The sequence below is a fragment of the Theobroma cacao genome, chromosome 2 (assembly GCF_053813885.1).
Source record: "Theobroma cacao isolate CCN51 chromosome 2, ASM5381388v1, whole genome shotgun sequence".
Taxonomy (NCBI): domain Eukaryota; kingdom Viridiplantae; phylum Streptophyta; class Magnoliopsida; order Malvales; family Malvaceae; genus Theobroma; species Theobroma cacao.
The window spans coordinates 3,671,097-3,689,541 of NC_142640.1; the positions used below are offsets into that span (position 1 = coordinate 3,671,097).

The following is an 18,445-nucleotide window of genomic DNA, read 5'->3' on the forward strand; positions in this document are numbered from 1 at the left end:
TTTCTAATTATGATATGAATAGGGTGGTATTTTCTTAGTTTAAGCACAAAAATCTTAAATTATTTTGTATTTCTTTAACTTTTATTCAAATTCGGCACTATTCTGTGACTTTCCAATGACATGATGGGTACTGATGGAAAGGTCTTGAAAAGATCTTTCAAATGATTTTTGTAGCATCTCGTTTGGCTTTATAATTAAGAAGATATGAATTTTTGAAGTTGACTGAAAACTTGTTTTCAACAGTTTTGATGATCCGACTTTAGGTCACCGAAACTCCATATTTCGCTAACATTTTAAGTCGTTTCTTTAACGAATTTTATAGTATGAAATGAGATATTTAATTTGGTATCAATGGCTCGATTAGGGGCTTCTTGTGTTCAGAAAATTAAAGCCCCTAGTCGAGCCATTGATGCCAAATTAAACATCTCATTTCATACTACAAAATTCGTCAAAGAAACGACCCAAAACGTTATCAGAATATGGAGTTCTAATGACCCAAAATCGGATCATCAAAACTGTTGAAAGCAAGTTTTCAATCAACTTCAAAAATTTATATCTTCCTAACCATAAAGCTAAACGAGATGCTACAAAAATCATTAAAAAGATCTTTTCAAGACCTTTTCATCGGTACCCATTATGCCACCAGAAAGTCATTAGAACAGTGCTGTATTTGAATAAAAGTGAAATAAACACAAAATAATTTAGGAATTTTGTGTCTAAACTAAAAAATACCACCCTATTCATACCTTAATCAAAAATTCCTCGAACATTTTTCCCTTTTCTCTGTCTTTTTTCTTCTTCTCCTTGTTTTGACTGTCTTTCTCTTAAGTAAGACTAAATTAAAGACTGAATTAACTTCTATTTTTTTCCAACTATTTGTTTTTCTTTTAAACGTGATAATATAATCTGATACCAACTAAAATATATCTACTCTATTTTCTAAAAAGCTTATTTTTATTAATAACCCCAAGGCTATATCTGTAATTATCAAATAAAACTTTTTTTTTTACTTTTTTTAAATAATTTTTTTTTGTGAGGGGTATTACAATAGGCTAGCATATGGTATTAGTTTACTTCATGATTGTTTAAATGTTATAAACCTTTTTAGTTACCTTAAATTATTAGTCAAGATTTTATCTCAGTATCTTAATTTTGAGAATTATTGTATTTCATAAATATATTTGACACATTTAGTTAATTGGTTAAGACATATGTTTTTAAGCTTTGCATGTCAATAAGATTATTTTTTACAGGTGTGTGCCTTAGGTCTGGAGCGTGACAAATTTTCTGTCTAAATATAGAACAATCGGGTAATAGCATTGGCAGCTCATTACAAAACTCCTCGCTCCAATTAAAAGCGTCGGATCCCACTCGCTTTCCTAGACAAAGTAATTCTAGTTTTTCCAAGAAAATGAGTGCACAAAAACGTTGAAAGAAAGAAAATCAGGAATATCACTTATGCTATCGTTGTTAGACAGTTTTTAATTATTGGATAGCATTAACAAAATCCTGATAACAGTACTGGTTTGGTAATTTGAAAATTAAAAAAAAAATGAGAAAAATAAGAATTTCGAAAAAGATGAGCTTAAGTTAAATTTGGGTGGAAACGAACTCCGGCTTCATATGCCATAGGCTTTAGCGAAAAGGCCCTCAGCCCAACCCATTTTGCATCCTCAGGTATAAACCTTCTTAATTGGTGAGTAGAGGAGCAGGTTAGTAGACTTTGTCAGCTTGAAAATTTTTCTTTTTGCTAAGAAAGTTGGTTTTTTTTTTTTGAAAAAGCAGCTAGGATACCATGAAGAGTCTTCTACTTTAATGGTAAGAGATTCGTTTTGGCATAGAGGCTAGCTTAAAAGAGTCTGAACAAAATATTTACAATAATTCGAAGCGAACTTTTAACAAATAAAATAAAAATCTTGGATTTCTGCGTGTACTTAGGTTAGAATTCCTACCCTCTGAATCATTGAGATCAACCCCAAACGTTTTCAAAATTGGAAACTATTTCGGAAAGGGTCATTTGCACCCAATTGTTGGAAAAACTTAAATTTGCATTCCTTAGGTCCTAATAAAGAAAATAGCACTCACTAAGACAATAGAATGTCCAGAGTAGTTATGCTTTTCAGGAAGACAAGGACTAGACCAATCATCTTTTCCCCTCTCCTTTAGAACGCCTTGATTTGTCCTCTGTTCAAATCGAAGCTCACGAAACATATTTCTCTAGCATGTTCCTAATCAAAACGACAGTCAGTTAGGTTGGCATTATGTATGGCGGCCGAGCATCCAACTGTCAATTCCTAATCTTTAGCTTGTCTACCATTGGCCTTCACCCTATAGGGCCTTTAACATACACATACAATATAAATCCCGAGGCCCCATCTTTGTTAATTAGCTAGTAAACAACACCATGTGAAGGCCGAGGCTATCTCGAGTTACGTCCCAAACAAGCGAACCCCAGAAAATGATTCTCAGCCTCTCAGTTTCACTTCAGCAATCATAGCATTTCCTGTAGGCTTTAACCATTCCATCTATATATATATCCCCTCATTTCTGTCGCAGACTCATCACACCCAGCTCACGAGTTTTCTTTATCTAGCAATTCTCTTTAATCTTTTCTTACTTGAAACTCTTAAATTTATCATCAGAAGCAATGGCTGCTCGTTTTCTTGCTAAGCAAATTTTGCGCCGTTCTGTTTTTGCTGCAAGTAAAGCAGCCTCAACAACTGGAGATGTAGGACCAAAAGGCTTCCTTGCAGTTTATGTTGGAGAGACCCAAAAGAAGAGATTTGTGGTTCCAGTAACTTTCTTGAACCAACCTTCATTTCAAGCTTTGCTGAGTAAATCTGAAGAAGAGTTTGGCTTTGATCATCCTATGGGTGGTTTGACAATTCCATGCAGAGAAGAGACTTTCGTTAACGTCACTTCCCAGTTGAACGGGTAAGAATAGGCAAGTCAATCAATCGAAGATTGCCTATTATAGAAGATGAATTACTCATCGCTTCTGCCCAGAATCATAATTGCGCCCTATTTTAAATGGTGAAACATCTGCAAAAGGTCATTCATTTTTCAAGTACCATGGGGTGACTTAAAGGGGAGATAAACCATTTACGCTGGAGACGCTTCCAAGTCCCAATTCCACGGTTGAAGTATCTGAAAAATTCGGATCAGATTGGGCCTGGCAAAGCCTCATGAGAGACGAGTCAGAGAAGATGAAAACAACTGGACATAATCTATTCAAATTAGCCATGAATCAAGAATCATATTGTAATTTTGTATTTTTCTGAAATGAGAACAAGAAAATTTTATTCTATTCATTTATCAATTGCAAATAGCAAAATCTCTGTTTCCGTGTTATAAGCACTCGCATGAGTTAGCTAACTCATCACAATGCAAGCATATATTGATACACTTATGACAACCCTTTTTAATAATCATCAGGGCCATATTTGCTATACCCTGAAGTCTACAAAAAGCCAAAGATCATATAAGGCTTAGCATTCAAGATATCATTGTCTAGGTGCTCTTTTGTAATTGATCTTGCCCTTAAATCATCTATCCTGAGTATGGATCAAAAAGAGGGAAGGAGGCACAAAAGTCTCTTTGAGATTTGATTTGTAGCTTTGTTTACCTTTACTTGTTTAATTCTCAATTTATTGAAAACATGAAGGTTAGTTTTGTTTGATATTTCAGATCAGACAAGGAGTAAATTTTAAGAATTACCCTTAGAAATAATTGAGGTAAAGTGTGTGGTCCTTCCCTGTTACTGTGTATGGCAGAGGAAGAATATGGATTTGATCATCTGATGGGTGGTTTAACAATTCCCTGCACAGAAAGCTATTTCATTGAGCGTACATCTCACCTGGGTGGATTTTCACTTGCACTAGAATAAATTAGAGGCTATGTTTTTGTTCCTTCATTGGCATAGTCTTTTCTTCCCACAGAAGATGAGATGAAATTTTGTACTCAAAGAACAATGATCCTAAACAGAAATTGTCAATGTTTTTCTCATATTTTGAATCAATTGTAAAGTTCAGAACATTATTCAATTGACCTTGCTTGACATTTTATATTTCCAGCATTATCAGATGCTCTTCTTGGTATCGAATTATGTTTGTTGCGTTACTATTTTTGTCCCGTGCGATTTATCAGACTGATTCAGAATTTCATTTCACAGAATGTAGAACAATATGAACTAGGCTGAAGTCAAAATACTGACAACCATTTCCTCTATACTTCTTGCTCAATTTCTTAATTTGAAGGTGCAAAATGTGCAAATCTGCTCAACCTTCCTTAGTGAGTCACGCTTTATTATCAAAACTACCTGCTTGAAAGTTTCAACTAGCATGCATGGCAAATTCAATTACTAATATGAAAACCTATAAGAAAAGCCATATCTTGGAATTTTTAACCAATTTGTGTACTTAATCCTCTGAATGTCAAAGTTTCCCATAGTTTGCTCAGTAAATCAGAACATATGTTACTTTTATACCCAAGTTCAGCTGAATAATCAATCTTAATATAGGCTCTACAGGACTCTTTACTAGTAGGTCTTATTATTCAATCAAAAGTTTGGGTCTATGCGATTATACTAGGTTTTGCACTTTGAATGAGATGGAGAAGTGAAGAGTAATCATTTAACTTATTGACACAGGACAACAAAATATGACTAGGTTTTCTCTTTTCCTTTACTTCAAGGAAATATGAGAAAGAGAGAGTGAAAGACGGGTGGTTTCAAGTTTATTAAGCCTTTTATAAGATCTCTCTCTAGTAAAAATTTCTTGCTCTTCACCCGGATTTGTCTTAGAAGTTCAAACAACAAAGAACCAAATACTGGTAAATTTGGTGGAAGGCCAGAGGCTTCTGTCTTCTAATTAAAACTCATTCCCAAATTGAGTAGGGTCCGTTCTAGGTTGGTCCTCAAAAAAGACTAGCCATTGATGTGTTCTAACAAACATACATTCTCAAACACCACTAATTTCTTGATGGTGAATTGGAAGACAGAACCATGTGAACATTCAGGTCCTTATGTCTCTTCTTAAATGCTTCAAGAGTCCTAGACCGTTCACTCAAGATTTCAGGAAATATCCTGGTTACCTATCCATCTATATATACATAATTCACATCCAGAACCAAATCAAGTCCTCATATTCTCTACTCTCCCAAATAAGTTTTGCTGTTCATCAACTTCCCAAAAGAGAAAAGGAAAACAAATAGAAAGCCATGGCTATTAGAATTCCTGGTGTTACGCATGCAAGACAAATTTTTCGCCAATCACAATATTTTGCAAATCAAGTATCTTCTGATAGTGTTCCAAAAGGCTACTGCACAGTTTATGTTGGAGAAATCCAAAAGAAGCGGTTTGTAATTCCTATATCATTCTTGAATCAGCCTTCATTTCAAGAATTGTTGAGCAAGGCCGAGGAAGAATTCGGGTTTAATCACCCAATGGGTGGTCTCACAATTCCCTGCAGAGAAGAAATCTTCATTGATCTTACTTCCCGATTGGGTGGATTATGAATTTGTAATGTTTGGTAGGAGACATAATCAGAAAGAGACAATTTTGTAAATTCATGTACATTTTTCCTTTCTTTTGACAGAAGAAGGATAGGGTGGAGAATGTCCACCAAATATACCAATTGTTTGCGCTTTTTTCTCACTTTGTAGTGAGTTGTAACATTTAAAGAACATCATTCAGTCAATCCTTCTTCACTTTATATGCATAAATTGCTTGAACCTATTTTTCATTTCCCTTTTCTATAAACAGTAAGCTTGACTTCAGATTGCAATTTGCAACATATGCAGATATGTTACATCCTGCACTTTCTAAGTTCTTATTTTCATCTGCAACATATCCTAATTATAGCCATCTATTAAAGAAATGAAGGTATATCATACAACTTTCTTTCTTGGATTGAAAGACTTTATCCTGGTTGGATGGTAAGCTTGGAGATATGTTGATATCTTGGTTTCAGACCAGTCCACACCATTATCCAAATGAACATTTCAAATAACTTCTAGGATTGTGTAGAGTAACTTGAGCACATGCATGGCCTTGAGCTAGAGAACAAAGACATGACCAGTTTGTAACTGCTTGATACGTTTGCAGAGTAGAGATTGATAGCAGAGTTCTTGAACAAGCATTGCCATGTGTTGGAAATTTAAAATAGAAGTAAAATTTTTTTGTTTCCCACATATCATTTGAAGTCACAGTACATATCAACATTATTCACTATAGATATAGGACAAAGTTGTATTTACATACTACTATTTATCTTAGATGGATAACCTTATCTTTTTCTACATAACTTTGATATTCTATTCCTATTGTTCGGTTTAGTGTACTAGGGTTATCACATCCATTAATTTCTTGGTTGCTTCCATGTTAAATCAAAAATTATTTTGTATATCCAGTTGTGCAGCTTATCTTATTCTTTCCCTCTTTCTGCTTTTCTCATCCAATTAGTCTAATCCCCTACTGTTTCCAAACATTTTGCTTGTTTATATTTCCTTCACGTCCGAAGCATGTTGTAGCCAAGGTCATAGATCGCCATCCATTTAAATCTTGGGTGCCCAACTGCCCTTCTTTTTTTTCTTTTTTTGTTGTAATAAGTTGTAGGCCAGTCCAGAGTTTTGGTCAATGGACACAAGATCATAATTATTCAGCACCTAATCTTTTGCGAATGGTTGGAAGGCAGAACCACGTGTTAACCTCTTGATCTAGGTCCGAAGCAGTCCCTGGTGTTTTTCTCCTGCAGGCTGCAGCCTCGAGCTAAGCAAGGAGAATGCTTGCGGTGATATGGGAGCCAGACCCCATTGTCCACTAAAGTTTAAGCTTGAGTACTAAACAGTCCTTGGCTAGCAGCCTCAGGCTGTAAAGCATGTCGGTCCATTATTCCTGCATCTACATCCATTTCAAACTCTCAATTCTCATTTGTTCTCCATCTACGTCAAATATCCAACTGTTCCTTTCGAATCTTTTGCTTGTCCCCCGGTTGGTTTAATTTCTGTTGGAACATCGGAACCAAACCAATCAGTATGACAGCCAATAAGTTTATCAAGAATTACACCCTGCTAACCCAAGATCAAAAGTTCCAAAGCTCTCTAAACTCTCTCTTTTACTTTCTGCCAAGAAGACATGAAGACCCCACTTGCAGTTGGTCTTTCACCCAAAGCCCCTTTTTATTACCAAATCTTGAAGTGTAGGGCACATTGTCTGTCAACAAACAGACCACAGTATGAATTTCAGACCCTAATCTTATAGAAGAATTGGAAGACAAGACCATGTGATACCTCGTAAGCAATATCCTACGGTAACCCGAGCAAGGCCACTCATTTTCACATTTCAGGGGACTTTCACCTATCATTATTCTATATACAGCAACATATTTTAATCACAGACGACAGCAAACTCAAGTCTTCACATTACAACGTCTCAAAAGCCTCCCCACAGAACAAACACTTCTGAATTCTTTCCCCATATTTTTCGTCTAAAGGATTTATCAATCAAAAAGATATGGCTATTCGTCTGCCTGGTGTTGTTGCTGCTAAGCAAATTCTCCGCCGCTCTGCTCTGACTTCAAATAAAAGAGCTTCAACATCTTTAGACGTACCAAAAGGCTTCTTTGCAGTTTATGTTGGAGAATCGGAAAAGAAGAGATTTGTTGTTCCCCTATCATTCCTAAGCCAACCTTTGTTCCAAGATTTACTAAGCATTGCTGAAGAAGAGTTTGGTTTTAATCATCCAATGGGTGGTTTGACAATTCCCTGTCATGAAGATATGTTCATTGATATAACTTCTCGCTTCGATAGACCATAAGAGAAGGCAACAAATACTTTTTCTTCTTTTTTTTTTTTTTTTGTTGTGTATACGAGAAACAACCCAATTCAATGTAAATACCTTTTTCCTCTCCATTTTTTGGCCAAAGTGACTTTTGTGAAGGGGAAAAAATGGTTCCAAATGAGTGGAAAAGGAATAGAAATCTTTCTCTTTTTCAAACATATTCTTACTCAATCGACTTTTGTTCCGATCGTTTATTAACCAAATTGGAATGGTGCTCCTGTATGGTAAACGGAAATCAAATATTTTTGCATTCGGAGTCACAGATCAATCATTTTCATTTCTATAACAGATAGCTTGCTTTCATCATTGAGATGATTGCCTATGCTATAAATTACATGGATCAGACTCCTTGGAATGACACTAAATTCAGATCCTAGGAATGATACTACCTGCATTTCCTTTAGTCTCATTTTAGATCAGATATGGGGCTAAGACTAAAAGAAGGTTCAAAGACAAATGAAATGGAAAGGGAAAAAAAGTTCTAAGGTAGAGCCAGATTAGTTCAGAAACAGATCATATGATGATTATCCCAGGGAAGAATAACATACCTCATTTTCCTTGGCTTTTATGTCATTTTTCTATTGTTCATGGTAATTAGGGTTACTCTACATTTATTACTTTCTGGGACCCTACCTCTCTTTATCTTTTCTACTAATTTTCCCCTTCAATTAGACTTAACAACTGCAGTCAAAATCTTGCTTCATGTCTGAGGCATGTTTCCAATCCCAAGTTGAAAAGAATCATCAATTTAATATAATTTTATTATATTAAAATTTAAGGGAAAAGAATCATGATCTGTCAATGGAATACAATACAATTTTTCTCTTTATAAATCTTCAGAATAATTTGAAGACAAAACCACATGACAAGATACAATGTCATGAACTATGTGATGGACACTCACTATAGCTGGTGTCCTTGGCTTGCATTGCAACTCATCAAAGTGATCTATCCACTTCCTTTTCTTCTCCTTTCTATTTCTTCAGCAATTAGCGTTTACAACCGCATGCAAGTCTGCAACCCAGACCCAACATTCTACTATTTTCCCTGAACGCCTAATGAATTTGTTGTCTCGAGCATGTCCTTTATCAAAAGGGTTAATCAATTCTTCATTAAAGATCTACACCAAAAATTCAACTGTCATTTTCCTTTAGTTCTACATCTACATCAAGTATCCAACTGTCCCCTTCCAATCTTTTTCCTGGCCCCGGATTGCTCTATTTGCTAAGTTGTGGGGCACATTGTTTCTCAACAGACAAACAGTATGATTTTTCAGCCCCTAATATTTGTCGAAGTGTTGGAGGACAAGACCATGTGGCACCCTCTTGAGCGACTTCCTAAGCAATTGTTTCATAGCCACTCACTCAAAGATTTTAGAAAAATTTTTACATATCATCCTTCTATATATATACACCTACATATTTTGATCACAAGCCACAGCCAACTCAAGTCTTCACATTAGAAATTCAAAAACTTCTTTTTCCTCATTCTTCACATTTTCTTTCGAAGAAAACACCAAGGAAAGGCAATGGCAATTCGTCTGCCTGGTGCTGCTAAGCATATCCTCCGCCGGTCTGCTCTGACTGCAAACAAAAGATGTTCAACTTCTTTAGATGTACCAAAGGGGTTCTTTCCGGTTTATGTTGGAGAATCCCAAAGGAAGAGATTTCTGGTTCCTCTGTCCTTCTTGAACCAACCTTTGTTTCAAGATTTGCTAAGCAAAGCTGAAGAAGAGTTCGGTTATGATCATCCAATGGGAGCTGTCACAATTCCATGCCGTGAAGATGCGTTCTTGGATGTCACTTCTCGCTTGAATTGATCATGAGAGAAGCCAACTAACAAATTTTGTACATCAAGGAAAGCTAATTCAATGTAAATATACATTTTTTCCCTTTGTTTTTTAGCCAAAAAAGGCTTTTGTCAAGGGGAAGAAAAATTTACCCCACGGATGCAATACAAATTGTTCCCTTTTCCATAATGGAGACATACTTTAATATTTCCTCTCAATTCAATTTTGTTCCTATATTTCTATTTTGCTAATCGTTGAACTTTCTTTCTTTATTTTTATCAAGGGAAAATTCCCCTTCTAACTGTCATAACGGCTGATTGGTTAAATGACCAACCTACCCTTTTGGAAGAAGGAAATGCATTTTGAAGACTCCATAATTTTTTGTTCCTACAGTTTAAATGAGCTTTGAGTCCATCACCAAAGTTTTGCAAATTTTATCTCAAACAACGAATCTACTAGCCACTGAAATCCTTCATGCTGACTTGCTTAAAAAAGGTTTGCTTTTTGTCTCTCCTAATATCCAAAGCAAACTCATTTTCACTTATGTCACATGCCTTGGCGGAAAACCCAACCTTAAAATCTTAACCAACTGCTTCAAATCCATAAACCCCAAAAACCCAGTACCCTTTAATGTGATTATATCTGATTTTTCAAAAAATGGGTTTGCCTTTTTTGCATTGAAAACCTTTTCTTTTATGCACTTCAATGGCATTTCTTTGGATACTTATGCTTTGTGTGGTTCCTTAACAGCTTCATCCTCATTGAGAAGCGCTGAATTTGGTAGACAAATTCATGCCCATTTGGCAAAATCTGGTTGGCTTTCGAGTGTCTTTGTGGTCAGTGCTCTTGTTGATTTGTACTCGAAATTGTCACTTATTGCTGATGCAGCTGTGCTGTTCGATGAAATTCCTGTGAAGAACTCTGTTTGTGCAAATGCGCTTTTATCGGGATTTTGTGAGGCTAAGTTGTGGGGTGAGGGACTTGAACTAGTTAGGAAGATGCCTCAATTGAATTTGGATTATGATCATTTTACGTTATCGGCTATTTTACGTGCATGTGCGGGGCTTTCATCCATTGAATTGGGGAGGCAGGTGCATGCATATTTGATCCGTAGATTATATAACTTGGGGGATGATGTGTTTTTGCAAAGCTCATTAACAGAGATGTATGCAAAATGTGGGTTGGTGGTGAAGGCTTTGCAAGTTTTCAGTTTGGCAGGGCTAAGATTGAGTGGGGAGAAAAGGAGGGATATTGTTCTGTGGACTTCAATGCTTGGTGTGTATGGAAGAAATGGCCATTTTGAGGAAGTGATTTTGTTCTTTAAAGAAATGTTGAAGGAAGGGATCAAACCAGATGAGGTGGCATTTTTGACAGTCATCTCGGCTTGTCGTCACACTGGTCATATAAGACTAGGTCTTGAGTATTTTGATTCCATGATTCACATTTACAAGTTGATTCCTGGCCCAGAGCACTACGGTTGTGTGGTTGATTTACTATGTAGGGCTGGTGAGTTGGAGAAGGCTTGGAAGGTGGTCAATGAGATGCTCCAGAAAGGTCACAGCAATGGCAGTATTTCCTTGTGGGGAGCTCTGCTCAGTGCTTGCAATGATCATGAAAATGTTGAGTTGGGTAAGTTTGCCGCTAAAAAAGCACTTGAGTTGGATCCCCAGAATGTTGGAATTTATGTTAAGCTATCTAATTTATATGCTAGATTTGGAATGTGGGATGAGATTGGCCAGTTAAGAGAGGTGATGAAACAAAGAGGATTAAAGAAAGATGTTGCCTTTAGTTGGATTGAAGTCACTAGTTGAATGGAGCAGAAATTTAATTCTCAGAATGAAACACATGGGATGATGACGGTGTTATATGAACAGATGAGATTCTGAAGCATACAGTTCACCAAAATGACCATAATACAGATTCTGTATCTATCATCCTTATGATCTGTCTGATAACTCTTGAAATGTCACTGGGAAACGGTGGCAAGGGACAAATCAAACAGCTTTGGAGGTGATTATGTTCATGTTAGCAAAGGGAAGTGCATCATCTTCACTTTGGTGGTTCTGATAATTGGTGAAGTAGCTGTTTAAGTGAGAACTCATATCTTGAAGATGTATACTTCTGAGAAAAAAATGGAAAAGGAAATGCAGACCTTGAAGACTTTTGTTTCTTAATATAGATCACTCTTTAAGAAATTCTCACAGTTGCATGGCATCATTGGCGTGGCTTTACAAGCCGAAATGAATGTATCACTGCATCTACTTTGCAATTTGAACTCTATGCCTTTCTTGTTTCTTTTGAAAGATGCTAAGGCAGTACTTGTAAGCATGTATGGTTTAACAAAATACTTTCAGGAATAAATGTAACTTTATGTCAATCACTGTCGTAAGCTTGTGATTTCACTATCTTTTGTTATCATTGTATGTAGAATTTTATGCCTTATGTCACCCTTATATAAGGATTACTTCATTAAGAATTATGTCCAATGAAGTTGGAACTCGACTGGAACTTTTGGATTTCATACTTAACTGCAAGTTCTTAGGAAAAGTAAATCCTAGTAAGTTAGCTACCTATATGAACTCAACTATGTCCCAAAAAATTTAAAAAAAAATCTAACAAACAGAACTTCCTCTTATTAACTCATATAAAGCCTTCATGGAAACCCCCAACCTCTATTGTAAGTCTATTTAAGACCCTCGTAAAATCACCATCGGCCCCTGTTCAAATATTTCTTGATGGTCACCTTCCCCCAATTCAAATTACAGCATGTTTTGATGCAGTAGCATAAAAAACCACTGCATACCGATAAGGATCAAGTGTTAAACGCTTATTAAACCAGCCAATGGCAGCGCCCAAATCATTACAAGGTAAGGGCCTTTTGGTCATTTAAAAGTGACCTGTTCGTCTATCACATGGCATGCCGCTCTGTTATTGGTTAAGAACATGACAGCTATGGAAACGTCTCTTACGCAATCATTTCCTCAAACCCTAATGCGCTGCAAACCTGTCCAGGTAGTGAAGGGGATCGAAAATCCTAATTCTCTTCGATTTGAACCGTGATTGCTCACAAGGTTGTTTCAAGAAGGACCATCATCGAAAAAGCACGGTCCAGATCAACCGGACATTAGCGGGGCCGCACTCAAATCACAGCACACAAAGATGGGCAAACCCGAAGACACTGAAAGGAAGGTAATTTTGCAAAATCTTATTTCAAATTTGAACATTTTCCTGTTTCTCATATCACTAAAATAACATCACCCAGGAAGCCAAAAAAAAAGTGGTTTTTTTTTTGTCATTTCAAAGCAGTTTCTTGAGAACTCTGTTTCAAAATTGCTCTGCTTCAGCTATTTGTGCGGGTTTCATTGATTTTTGGAGCTAGAATTTGTCATCATTTTAAATTTAGAGCTTTACCCATTACTTTAGAATCAGAATAATGTTTCCTACAAAACAAAATTAGTTTTTGAACCTGCATGCACTATAAAATTAAGTTTTGAAGTTATAGTATTATAGCAGTAAAAACAGAGTTTTGTTGAGGAATATTTTATCGCATTGTTTTGATGATTCTTGTGCAGAAGAAGCTGAAAGATGTTGAAATAAGTGTTCCTATTGTATATGGTAACGCTGCATTTTGGCTCGGTAAAAAGGCAAGCGAGTGAGTATTTACTAAACACTTAAAACTATGCTTCTCTCGTTTGTAATTTACACGTACCAATATTTTGCTTGTCTTTTTGAATGCTTAATTCAGGTATCAATCTCATAAATGGACTGTCTATGTTCGCGGGGCAACAAATGAGGATCTCAGTGTGGTGGTAAAGCGGGTTGTTTTTCAGTTGCATTCCAGTTTCAATAACCCTACAAGAGTTGTGGAGTCAGCTCCATTTGAGTTATCAGAATCAGGGTGGGGTGAATTTGAGATTGCCATTACACTTTACTTCCACAACGATGTTTGTGAGAAGCCCTTGAACCTGTGAGTTGCTTTGCCTGTTAATCTGGTTTTAATATAATTGGAATGTTTCAGAAATATCAGAAATTTAGCCCTAATAAAGTCATTGTTCAATTAGGAAATTGTTAAAAAAATGTACAGAAAAGTTTAAAATGTTTTGAAGAAGAATAATACAATTATGTTGCATTTGAAACTACTTCTACTTGTTTTAATTTTTTATGTTGTAAATAACGTCATTTGGCCTACAGTGGTTCACTGTTAACATCTCTAAGACCAGATTCATGCTACATCTGTATCATGTTAGCATGAATAGATTGCACTCTACCATTAAGGTTTCTCATTAATGAATTTCGTATTATTAGATATAACCATGAGATATAAGAATTGGTTTATTTCATTGTTTTCTCATTCTTTTAACATCATTCAGTTTCGTAAAGAATTCGATTAGTGTCAGATTGAAACATTGAAATAGCCAGCAGATATAATGTTTTGACTGTAATCAATCAAATGTTGGATTCCTGAATTTGTTTTTCCTTCTCAACTGAAGATATTTAGTTATTACTCGAGTTTACTAACAATGATTCAGTTTTTAATTGACTCAACTCTCATGATCAAAATCACATATCACTTTCTCTATTGTGGAAAACCAAAAACCTAAACAAAGCTTCAAGGTCAAATATTGATGTTAAAATTTTTTCTCAGATATCACCATTTGAAGTTATACCCAGAAGATGAATCTGGCCCTATGTCAATTAAGAAACCTGTAGTTGTTGAATTCTACAATGAGATTGTGTTCACAGAACCGTCAGAGAGTTTTTTAGCCCGTGTGCAGAATTATCCGGCAGTAACCTTCCCTAGATTACCAGCTGGTTTTACTTTACCTTCCTCAGGTATATCCCCAAGCTTTATTCTTCTTTTTTTTTTTTTTTGTTAACATGCTTTTGGTTAATGAGCATACTTCTAAATCACTTGCAGCACCAATTGAAGATGAAAGTAAAAGGAAGAGAGGTGACACTAAGGACCATCCCTTAAACCAGTGGTTCTTGAATTTCTCAGAAGCAGATGAGCTATTACAACTTGCAGCTGCTCGTCAGCAGGTAAGCAAGGATGTTTTGCTTCACATCCCAAACTAACTGTTCAAGTATGGCCAGTGCATACCATTTTTCATGGCATTAGTTTTGGTTTCTTGAAGAGAAAGTCGTAACTCGTAAGCAATTTGGAAAAGATGACAGTTCCTTTAGTTTTGGGTAGATATCTCATATTCATATTTGGGCTTCAGGAAGAATGAGGAAAGTGAAGGAAAATGTTAAGACTATGATATATACTCATTAAATTGAAACTGCATCAGTGGAGTTGCTAGGACCGAGTAAGGCATTAAATTGAAAGTGCAAAACAGGCTTCATTCTTGAATTAAAACAGTTCAGTTACCTGGTTTTGCTGATGGTGTCAACACCATGTAGTGTACAAAACTTAGTTCTTTCATCACTTTGTTTGGTAAAATGGCATTTGATCAGGTTGACTTCTTTTCCCCATATTATACTGAATTGTTTCTTATTAACATATTGTACTTCAAAAGGATTTTCTGTTTGGCTGTACAATTTATCTGGGGTGAGGGCTTTGGCTCAACTCTTCTTTATGGAGGGACTAAGTTAATTACGCTTAAAATGTTCAACTTTTTCCTGAAGTTTTTCTGTTAGTAAGAAAAAAATACTACTCAAATTGTATACTTTTTTATATATTAACAAGCCTATAATACTAAAAGATAACCTCTTTCAACAATCCTGAACTGTTTAGCAATTCTAGGATTAAATTTCACCCATGCATTTATTGTGAATTGCTTATGAACACTTGACTACATATTTTCATTTTTTTTTTTATTTGCCATTATATTGCTGGGATTGATTGGGTTTCAAGCCCAGTATTTTGCACTTCATATAATGAGTGTCCTCTATGTCTTTTTCAGCATTCATGGTCATAGTTTGTTTTCTATCGAACTCATTCACCGACACCTTTTCAAAATGGATTGTTCCATTATTACACAAAGATGTCAACAAATTCAAATATTTTGACATTTTAATCGTGATTTGTAGGTACAAGCTCATATTGCTAAGCTCAGACGACAAATCAGCGTGATTGACGGGCAGAATCAACAGTTTAAATCTTCCTCTGACCAGTGAATTTATTAGACTAGTCCTTCAAATTTTGAGACTTTCACTTCCAGTTGAGATTGATTTTGCGGCAAAGGCACATGATGGCATAGTAATGTAACTCTGATATGTATCATCTGGCACAGTTGTCTCTCTTTTTTGTTCATTTTCATGGCTTTTGAGCCCTGTACTAATAAACAAAAGGCAAAAAGAATTTGTATAATTCCTCTCTTTAATAGAAGGCAAATTCATTAATTGAAAAACACCAGTTTCTGCTAAGTGCTCTTGAAAACTCTTAAGATGTATAGGAGCACATGCTGCCTGAAAGTAAAAATACAGGGAAATATCAGAACTAGTTTTAAGTCGGGAGGACGATTTTTGATTTTCTGCAGTTTCTAATAAGATGTGGTGCTACAATTCACTGTCCTGCTAGGAGGACTGAAAAGACTAAAGTTTAAAGTGGCAACATAATTTGTTTGAGTGAAAAACTGAGAACTATGGCCAAATTGATATTAAGTGTCAGCAGTAAAGTCTGTATGGAGCCACAGATTAGAATCATGCCATTTGGAGCTAGGACAAGTTAGAATCATTCAAATCATATTCTCTTATTCTTTTCATGGTTAAAAGTAGATGGTCATCTCCCTTCTGTTGACTGCTAGGATTTCTGTAATAATTGGGTCAGGCGATGGCCAGAGGATGTATGGCTGATGAGTCTTTATAGTGATCTGCTACTAGTATATTAGTTTCTAGTTAGATATGGATCAAACTCTTCGATGCGATTATTTTAAAGTAGCACTCGTCCTGTGTTTGATTGGTTACTTCCGTCTCAATGTTTTCCTCTGAACTTGTTTATCTTTGACATGGTAGAATTGGGCTGCCAAACTTGTATCATTATCTGAGTTTTGACAGAGTTCCTGATCACCTCTCGTATTGGAGTGTCTCTCTATGAATTATACAGTATATCATTTCAAATTTACAATAAAGCTGAGGGCCCTTCTCCAGGTACTTAAATCAGTCCTTGTGATGCCCTTAGGTTAGGTTGTAATGGGTCCTGTCCTTGCTGTCAGTGTCAATTCAATATAATTCCATTGTCGTCGTCATCTTGGTTTTCCAAATACCAGGTACAGCCCTATCCTTAATTCTCGTAACTCTTTCTTAATTTTGTTATAGTGGGTCCAAACCTAGCAATTGCACGGAGACCTTCCTTATCTAGGCTTCTCATACCCAAGTGCTATTCTATTTTGTGTATTTACTAAGGTTTATACCATTGTCCTTTCAGCAGTTATGAGAAAGTCCTTAATTATAACCCCCTACCTGATTCACTCTCCATCTATTAGGAGCTGTGTTTAGATGATTTCCCCTAAAGCATACATGAGCAAAATTATTTTCATGACTTTGATGGCATCACTTTCGGCCATCTGATCAGGGAGTACGTAGAGATGGGCAACCTATCTTTTGTTAATATTACTGACAATTGTTTCCGCATATGCTTAAGTATCCAAAATCTATTTTGTTATGCATGTCATAATCTTGTAGCTTAGGCACCTAAGACTACCCAAGTAATCATAATTCTTAAACTAACAAGGGGATGAACCCAAGTGTTTGGTTCTGTCAATATATAATCGGAATAGGTAGTGATGTAGATAATGGCATACTAGAATGAAGTTAATATTAAGTAGTACGATATCAGTCCATGAGTTCCAAGTAGTAAAAGCTGGTAGAAAGGACAATCATGACTCAGTTGATGACTTATACAATTCGTCTGATAAAAGATTCCAAGAAGGCCGTTTACAGTTTTTTGAGTGATGGTTTGGGGTAAAAAAGTATGTGTTTGCGGTTTGAAAGTAGTTGGAATGATCTCACACAGGACCTTACAATGTTGTCTTTTACAGGAGAGCCTGGGAGCAAGAGTAACATGGCCTTCATGTGCTAAACAAAAGGCTAGTCTTTTTCAAACTATAAAGGAAAAATTGCCTCAAGCCTCCTGGCTCAACAGTGCACCGTATTTCTGTGAGCAATGGTGGGCCTCTCTCGTCTCCTGTTTTTTTCATCCACTCTCCCCCATCCAATCTCATTCACAGAACATGCAAGAGTGTCTTTCATGGATGGTGACCTCTGGGGTAATTTTTTTGCTGTCCTTTTTCCCCTGTTTTACCCGTAAATCATGCATTAATCTCTCATCACCTGTCAAAGGAACAACTTTCACTCAGTTTCTGGATCTCAAAGGAACAATGTCGTTCGTACTATATAATTTGATATGGCCATGGATTTGCATTTTAGTGGAATTCCAGTTGGCTCTCATATCCAAAAGACCTTTAAAGCCTAAACCGATGTACTTATGTTTTGTGCTTGGGGGGTTATTTACTTATCTGTTTATGTCATGAACAATTTGGGGGTCTAGCTTGAGAAAAACAAAAGGAGCAGACAGAAATGCAGGACAGTGCCGTATCAGGCATTAAATCTGGCCATGTTTCATCACTTTCTGAGCCTTAGAACATGGAGAGATATAACTTTTTTTGAAACTGAACTAGGCTGGAGAAGGTATCAGTGGTGCACATTTGAAGCAGCATTATATTGTCTCTAACTACAACGTTTCCTATTTGATGGTGGAGATTTCAGCAGGACCACATGCAAAGCCATCTTGTCCTTGGGACATTCTTTCCCAGCACCCAACACTGCTCTAATGGATTTATCAAATTAAAACAGAAAAAAAATAAACACATAATTCC

General features: G+C 36.1%; 4 protein-coding genes and 2 pseudogenes across 6 annotated transcripts; all 6 read left to right on the plus strand.

Annotated features, from left to right (window-relative positions):
- Positions 1-2,403: 2,403 nt before the first annotated feature.
- LOC18607659 (auxin-responsive protein SAUR21 pseudogene) lies at positions 2,404-3,311 on the plus strand (annotated as a pseudogene).
- A 1,838-nt stretch (positions 3,312-5,149) lies between these two features.
- Positions 5,150-5,636, plus strand: LOC18607662 (auxin-responsive protein SAUR21-like). Its single transcript, XM_007041926.3, has one exon. The coding sequence runs from the start codon at positions 5,218-5,220 to the stop codon at positions 5,512-5,514; it is 297 nt and encodes a 98-aa protein (XP_007041988.3). The 5' UTR covers positions 5,150-5,217; the 3' UTR covers positions 5,515-5,636.
- Positions 5,637-7,478: 1,842 nt separating this feature from the next.
- LOC18607663 (auxin-responsive protein SAUR21 pseudogene) lies at positions 7,479-7,838 on the plus strand (annotated as a pseudogene).
- A 1,444-nt stretch (positions 7,839-9,282) lies between these two features.
- On the plus strand, positions 9,283-9,844 carry LOC18607664 (auxin-induced protein X10A-like). Its single transcript, XM_007041928.3, has one exon. The coding sequence runs from the start codon at positions 9,366-9,368 to the stop codon at positions 9,654-9,656; it is 291 nt and encodes a 96-aa protein (XP_007041990.1). The 5' UTR covers positions 9,283-9,365; the 3' UTR covers positions 9,657-9,844.
- An 87-nt stretch (positions 9,845-9,931) lies between these two features.
- LOC18607665 (pentatricopeptide repeat-containing protein At2g03880, mitochondrial-like) lies at positions 9,932-12,003 on the plus strand. The gene is made up of 2 exons (XM_018116252.2): positions 9,932-10,121; positions 10,377-12,003. The coding sequence occupies exons 1-2, from the start codon at positions 10,025-10,027 to the stop codon at positions 11,435-11,437; spliced, it is 1,158 nt and encodes a 385-aa protein (XP_017971741.2). The 5' UTR covers positions 9,932-10,024; the 3' UTR covers positions 11,438-12,003.
- A 359-nt stretch (positions 12,004-12,362) lies between these two features.
- On the plus strand, positions 12,363-15,979 carry LOC18607666 (transcription initiation factor TFIID subunit 14b-like). 3 transcript variants are annotated; one of them, XM_088803459.1, is made up of 7 exons: positions 12,363-12,493; positions 12,639-12,815; positions 13,199-13,278; positions 13,372-13,593; positions 14,272-14,459; positions 14,545-14,666; positions 15,660-15,979. In XM_088803459.1, exons 2-7 carry the CDS (start codon positions 12,786-12,788, stop codon positions 15,744-15,746), a joined length of 729 nt encoding a protein of 242 aa, XP_088659585.1. In that variant the 5' UTR covers positions 12,363-12,493; positions 12,639-12,785; the 3' UTR covers positions 15,747-15,979. The 3 variants fall into 3 exon arrangements, with proteins under 3 accessions (XP_088659585.1, XP_007041994.3, XP_017970088.2); XM_007041932.3 differs by lacking the exon at positions 12,363-12,493 and having other exon boundaries at positions 12,575-12,815; positions 13,202-13,278; XM_018114599.2 differs by lacking the exon at positions 12,363-12,493 and having other exon boundaries at positions 12,576-12,815.
- The last annotated feature ends 2,466 nt before the right edge of the window (positions 15,980-18,445 follow it).